Source organism: Coffea arabica, chromosome 2e (assembly GCF_036785885.1).
Source record: "Coffea arabica cultivar ET-39 chromosome 2e, Coffea Arabica ET-39 HiFi, whole genome shotgun sequence".
Taxonomy (NCBI): domain Eukaryota; kingdom Viridiplantae; phylum Streptophyta; class Magnoliopsida; order Gentianales; family Rubiaceae; genus Coffea; species Coffea arabica.
In genome coordinates this window covers 10,983,133-10,990,153 of record NC_092313.1, presented here as the reverse complement: position 1 = coordinate 10,990,153, position 7,021 = coordinate 10,983,133, and the positions used below count along the sequence as shown (strand labels likewise).

The 7,021-nt window shown below is 36.7% G+C and overlaps 1 protein-coding gene across 1 annotated transcript; it reads left to right on the top strand.

Moving 5' to 3' along the window:
- Positions 1-278: 278 nt before the first annotated feature.
- LOC113730921 (secretory carrier-associated membrane protein 3) lies at positions 279-6,685 on the top strand. The gene is made up of 13 exons (XM_027255913.2): positions 279-724; positions 1,693-1,737; positions 2,271-2,381; positions 2,469-2,531; positions 3,356-3,389; positions 3,883-4,005; positions 4,721-4,783; positions 4,882-4,975; positions 5,448-5,493; positions 5,578-5,645; positions 5,911-5,959; positions 6,127-6,192; positions 6,319-6,685. Exons 1-13 carry the CDS (start codon positions 665-667, stop codon positions 6,403-6,405), a joined length of 909 nt encoding a protein of 302 aa, XP_027111714.1. The 5' UTR covers positions 279-664; the 3' UTR covers positions 6,406-6,685.
- Positions 6,686-7,021: the final 336 nt, after the last annotated feature.

Below are 7,021 nucleotides of genomic sequence, written 5' to 3'. Positions count from 1 at the left end.
AATTGTAATATCCATGTGTATTATTATAGTATTTTTAGGATTTGATGTATGATAAAAACGTAATTGAAAAATGTATTATGAAAAAATAGAAAATTTTTCTTGGAAAAATAGCGATGGAAACAAGACCAAGACAAAATTAGAATCAAAATATTTCCGGTGGCAAAGTATTTCTTTCCCCAATATAAAATTTAAACGGTTCTCCTTTCCTTTTCCAGGTGGCAGTAATTTTATCGGACAAGGCAGAGAAGAAATAGGCATTAAATTTCTAATGTCGTCTTAAATTCAAAAAAAGCACTCCAGGATTGGCTGACCAACAAGCCAAGGGCGGAGGACAAGTCTTTCATTTTCTCTTTCTACGTTTTCAACTTTTTCCTTTCTTGCTTTCTTCCCCAATTTCACATCTGGTACTAGTAGTACATTATATTCTCCATTGTAAACTTCAATACTAGTTGTAAAAAAAGCCAAAAGGGTCTTCTCCATCTATCTCTCCAGCACTTAGACACCTCATATATTTTGAATCTTCCAAAACTCTTCTCCTTAATTTCTTGCCTGCTAAGCTTTTTGCTTTTCTCTTTTTTTTTTTTAATTAGAAATTTTAAAAATATACTTCTAGTGCTACTATTATCAGATCTCCGTAAGCCCAATAGTAAACAAACTCTCTGCAATGGCTGGCCGTTATGATCGGAACCCTTTTGACGAGGAAGAAGAAGTCAATCCCTTTGCTGTAAGTTTGCTTCTTACTTTACCGTCTGATTTTGTACTAATTTCCCGTTTTATGTAATTATGCTTGAATTTTGGGTTGCTTGGTGGTTAATCTGTATATCGGTATGCGGGCTTTGGGTATTATGTGCTTTCTTAGCCGTGAGTTGGGTGGATTTATTGAGGTTTTTGTGGACTGTAAGATTCTTGGCGGTTGATAGCATGAGCGGTTCTATCCTGAAATTTGGAATTCTGTTATAGTGTTTCTCATAATTACTTTTTTATTTTCTGAGTTTTTGTCCGGTCGATTGCCTGTTTTCAAATGGAATTTATGTACTTCTAACTAGGTTGACTTTTGTTTGACTGGCTGTACAAATTGATCTGCAATTAGAGCTGAAATCATAAGGGCTTTGGTAATTATTGATCTGCGAGAAGTTTCAAGCGGGTGGCTGGGGGTTTCTTCTATTTTAATTTTTCACTTTTTTTTTGTTTTTTGTTGTGGGGGGGGGGGGGGGGGGTTGGGGAGGGAGACAGGAAGACTTATTGGTGCTCAAACCATCGATTATTGTTGGAGGCCTGCTGATTGAGGTTGGAGTATTATAGGTAGGATGAAAAATGATGGTCTTCCCAACTCTGATGTATCTAGATATTTGGTATACTCCTATTCTTTCGGTACTTGGGCGGCAACCCAAAAAATTTACGCAGTAGAGTGACATTTCTGATGCTGGAGTTCAGAGAAGTGTGATATTTTAGATTATTGGCTTAGATGGTTTTAGTCCTTTGAGAGTTGGAAAAGTCAGCATTTGATCTAGAAAAGTAACTTACAGTAATTTGTTGAGGATGAGGCTATGTTTTCTGATTCTATTAATGCAGTTCTAAGTATTAGCTTTACCATACATATTATGCATAGTTATTCAATATGATGCACTGAGTTTGAAGAGATGTTCAAATTTATGATTCTTTAAATTGCTTTTATTTTTGAATTTATGGCAGGATGGAGGGAAATCTAAGTTTAGTGGAGGAGCATTTTATACAACAGTAAGTACATCATTACGCCTGTAGTTCTTCCAGTCATATAGTTAAAATGGCCAGTTTTTAGTTTGCTTTAAATTAAAATGTTGTATTCCCCATGTTTTAGAGCGATAATGGCTGGATGATAGTTGTGCATTTGAACTATATCCTAATTTTTGATAAACGTAGTATTGATATATCATACTAACATGGCTTTGTCTATTTACATCACAAAGATGCTTTTGGCATCACATTTAATGTTCTTCAATGCTTTAGAGGAAGGTTTCTAGTTCAATGGTGTTCTTTTGCCAGTGTTATGAACTCATTTGTTCATGCAGATGATTTAGATGAATGAATTATCTTTTAAGTTTTTTCTTTTCATTCTCCGTGTTTTGCTACAAGGCTGGTGATGTCGTCTCTCTCTCTCTCTCTTTAATACTTGATTCAATTACCTCGTATAATGTGTTACAAAAAATTTTTTCCTTCAAGCAGTTCTTCCTTTTCTCTTTTGAAGGAAGTAAAGAAACTCATTAATGCCATCTATCTTTCTCGAATTTCAGTCTGGCAGTGTCCCTGCAGCAACAAACTCAAGGCTTTCGCCTCTTCCACCTGAGCCTGCAGATTTCTATAACAGTACTGCCTCAATTGATATTCCTCTGGATAATGCTGCAGTAGGTCCAATCCTTAGAACTATCATATAATACCTTATGTTTTTCAACAGTATTTAGTTATGTCTAATTTTATTGTGTCCCAATTAGGATTTGAAAAAGAAAGAGAAGGAGCTGCAAGCTAAGGAAGCTGAATTGAGAAGGAGGGAACAGGTACTTGTTGACTGAAAATCATCATTTTGTTGATCTTTGCCTGATGCACTTTATATTTTTCTGCAAGATGACTTTTGTTCTATTACGTAGTCTAGGATTCTAAATAAATAACTTCTAATGTATATCGGTTATTGTGATTGCCCCCAAGCATTACCATTTATAATGTTAACAGTCCAGTTATGAAAGTTTAATTTCTATAAACGTGTTTCATTATTTTCAAACAAGAAGAAAATGGGATTTATATTGCTTTCTTCTTGTTTGTTTCATTATGTAAAGCCTGGATCTCTTGTTAGCTTATGACATGTTTGGGAATATGTTGGTTTTGTTGTAACTGCTCATTATTGTGTCAGATTGCTTTGCGTAGTATGTTCTTCAAACCTTGAGAGCATCTTTAAGCCCTTAATTGTCCTGTATGATGCAACTATTTGAAAATTTTATCAGCTGGTACTAGAAGTATTTTGGCATGGCCTGATCAACGGGTTAAAGGATGTGAATTGGTTCTACCCAACCAGCCTTTTCTTTTACTATCCATGGAGTTTCTATAAACAATTTTGCAACAACTAAAAATCTTAGCTATATTCAAATGGCTGTTCAAGTTTTTAAACACTCTTAGAACACGACAGAGACCTGAAATTTCTCTTATCTAAAAGGTTCCATGTGTGGCTGTAGGTGCTGTCTTTAAGGCTGTGTCGCTTTTTGGCTGGTTGTCAATATTAACTGAATATCCTTCTGGCTCCTCGGAGAACATTCATGTTTACTTTCTAGTTGCTTCTAGTTTCACGGATTGCTAACTTGTAGTATTTTGATTTATTGATCCACTGCAGGATGTAAAGCGGAAAGAAGAGGCTGCTGCCAGAGGTTCCTTCTTTGCTATTCCATCTCTCTCTCTCTCTCTCTTCCCCCCCCCCCCCCCGGGTCTTAATCACTGTTTTGGTGCTGTGTCCCATTCTACCTGCCTTTGCTTGCTTGGTGCTCATCTGGGGAGGCACCTCACAATGCTGTTGTGGCTAGTCCGCTAATATCTCTATATGTAGTTGAACATTTTGAGAGTCTTTTGAGTTGGCAGAAAATAAGCTTGTTCCTGATGGAAATCTTTCTACTTATCAAACAAGATTTTATGTTTTCAACCCCCACTAATGGGAGGAAAAATGAAAAAGAAAGAGGTACAGAGTGAAAATTTAATGAAGTAGAAGAATGGATATCATTTTCTCTTGATTTCTCTGTTTGCAACGTCTTTGACAGGTGGTCTCATCTTTAACACTTTCTCATGGATGACAGATGAAATTTATCTGTCACAATCTTTGGTTTCCCGATATTAATAAAGGGTTGACTTGCCTTTATTGCCTTGCAGCTGGTATTGTTCTTGAGGAGAAAAACTGGCCACCGTTCTTTCCAATTATCCATCATGACATTGGAAATGATATTCCAATTCATCTTCAGAGAATGCAGTATGTTGCATTCACAACCTTTTTGGGTATGTCGTATTTTGGTTAGCCTCCATTGAAGTTTAAAAGTGATTTGCTTAAATGCTCAACGCCTTCATGAAATTATTTGTCATCATTCTCGCCAATGCTGGGATACCTTTCCACTGCATGTGAAATTTATCATTCCCCCTTTTATATCCTAGGGAGGGGATTTGGATTGGAGCATATCAGAAGCTTATTGGAATCATAGATATCAACTTTATCTCCCATATATCAGGCTGGTTGAAATATTAAAAGAGGAAGATAGCCTATAGATTTCTTTTTAACATCGCTAGGCATTTATTTTCAGGTTTCGTAAATATTGAAATCTATTCTGGCCTGAAAATTCTTGATTGGGGATAAGACTGGTTATTCAATGGAAATTCTTTCCTGGTCATTGAAAGGATTCTGAAAACATAGCCTCTACCAATGAGGAGGTTGTATTACGTATCTGAATCTATTTCTGACATAAATACCATATTACAAGCTGGAAAATTTTGTAACTGAGCAGATATCCTTACCGTTGTTTTTTATATTCCTTTGTTTTTTGTTGAGATCTGTGGAAAAATTTGTAACCGTGCATCAATCAGCGTCTTTGCTATGGTTGTAACCTTTTAATGAATTGGGACTGGATCTCATTTGATTGTTCCATTTGCATATTTAAGCCTGCTATTTTTTTTTTGGTTATTACCTCCACTTAAGAGGAATTGTGTTTGTGGTGAGCAGGACTTGTAGCATGTCTTTTCTGGAACGTCATAGCCGTTACCACAGCATGGATTAAAGAGGGAGGTTCGTTCCTGAAATTTTGGTTCCTTTCATTTCTTTGGTCGTTTGTCTGTCCCCTCTGTGTCCTGTGGTGTAACCTTTTCAACATTCCTTCTTTGTAGACCCAAAAATCTGGTTTCTTGCTATTATATACTTCATATCAGGTGTCCCAGGAGCCTATGTGTTGTGGTACAGGCCACTATATAATGCCTTTAGGTATGCATTTTTGTTATTGACTTTATTTTGGCTGTAGCATTACCATTTATTCTGTTGAACTTATGGGGTTAGAGGGTATAAACATGTTCTTATTTGTTTCTTGACATTGTTAGAAAGTTATCCTTCTATATGTACTGGTGATATGGGTGGTAGTCAGTTTTGACTTAAACCAGCAAAAATGTAGGGTATTAGATTGGATATATTAGTTATACTATAGCTAGCTTGATAATTCTCTCTTTGTTATGAAGTTATGAATGTTCTTATGGTGCTGTTACATGAGGTTTATCCAGTGCTTAAATGAGGCAATTGGGAGGGTTGGGTCCGTTACATAATGTTTTGAGTTTACCTGGATGGATTGGTTGTGAGATTTGCCTTTCACATCAATAACATCTGGGACCTTCATTTTATTGTTAGTTTATTGATTTCACTTCAAAAGTTTTCTTGTAATATTAACAGCACATTCTTATTGCAGGACTGATAGTGCTATGAAGTTTGGGTGGTTTTTCTTGTTTTACTTGGTCAGTGCGTTTACTTGTTTCCATGATTCTGTTCCGTGTTAGCTGGTTATGTAAATATGGCTGATATCCTGCCCTTGTTTATAGCTTCACATTATCTTCGTCATCTTTGCTGCGGTTGCTCCTCCAGTTGTTTTCAAAGGAAAATCTCTAGCGTAAGTTCCTTATTCCATGTTTGATTTCTTGAACTTGTCATGTTAATTATGAGTCTCAATGTTTTTTTGCTAAAAATGGTGGAGATAATGACTTAAAAAAGTTAAGATTAGTATGATTATTTCAAAATTGACAGCTAATCAATATGGCCACTCATCACTCTGTTGATTCCCCTCTCCTTCCCAGAAAAGAAAAAGGATATGATAAGTTTATCAGTATATAAATTCTAGTGCTGACAATCTAATATTGTGTGGTTTTTTGGAACAGGGGTATCCTGCCTGCTGTAGACCTCGTCGGCAAGCAGGTCTTAGTTGGGGTAAATATCATTCTTATTTTGCTCTCTTGAGCATGACTTGCAACTGTGTAACTCTGCCTTAAAGTTCTTTATGCATTGTATCCACATCTCAACATCTGGTTCTCTAATTATGTAATATTAGCAACAATTTTGGAAGATATTCATATTTGCATTTTCTCCTTTAACAGGTTTTCTACTTCATTGGGTTTGGTCTGTTCTGTCTTGAATCAGTTCTCAGCGTTTGGGTTATTCAGGTCTAAATTTGTTGCTTGTGCTTGAAGTTACTCGGTTATATTACATTCACCCTTCTCCTCCTCGTATTCTACCTAAAAAGTTTGTTCTCATTTCTTTTTGCTGGCTCTTGCTTTCTCATACTGCAGCAAGTGTACATGTATTTCCGAGGCAGTGGCAAAGCTGCAGAGATGAAGCGAGAGGCTGCTAGAGGAGCGTTGAGATCTGCAGTGTAATGCGTTCAACTGCTCAGCCGACTGGCAGTCAGGTGTTGGTTGGGGTTACCTTGCTTTTATAGCTCTTGAGAGCAGTGGATCTTACATCTAGTTGAGTGTTCATTTTTTGTTATGTTAGTCATATTTGTTTGTTACAAAAACTACACTTAGAGATTGATCATTGGACATATGACAAGGTATACCAGATCTGCTGTATGCTTAAACTATAGACTTTGCCCCTCTGTAAATTTGTCGCTGAGATTCAGTTTATTCAATTTTGTCTCATTGAGCGCTTTGGGTAGTTTGTTCTTTACTTTTGCTAGAGAAAGGTTGCTTTCATAATGCCCCTTTAAGGGTGCATCTAAACTGCTGACAACAGATTGTCATACCTGATTGTTTAACGCAGTAGCTTTAAGTTGCAGCATTTTCGCCCTCTGGTTCTTTCCTGCCACAAGCTTTGATTGCTGAATGTGTTTAGGTACTTTGAGCACATTGCATGTTTATCCTGCCAAACTGCAAGGGCGTGACTAAATCTAGGCGCTTGAAGTTTATGGGCCTCTGATTCATTCTGTCGAGAGTATTGAAGGTTGGAGTTGATGCAACTTCAGGGAGGAGGAGAGAGAGAGAGAGCAATGCA

Coding starts and splice junctions, on each gene's coding strand:
- LOC113730921 (XM_027255913.2), top strand. CDS start 665: ATGGCTGGCCGTTATGATCGGAACCCTTTTGACGAGGAAGAAGAAGTC. Junction 1,738..2,270: donor GAGGAGCATTTTATACAACA/GTAAGTACATCA, acceptor CTCGAATTTCAG/TCTGGCAGTGTCCCTGCAGC. Junction 6,193..6,318: donor TCAGCGTTTGGGTTATTCAG/GTCTAAATTTGT, acceptor CTCATACTGCAG/CAAGTGTACATGTATTTCCG.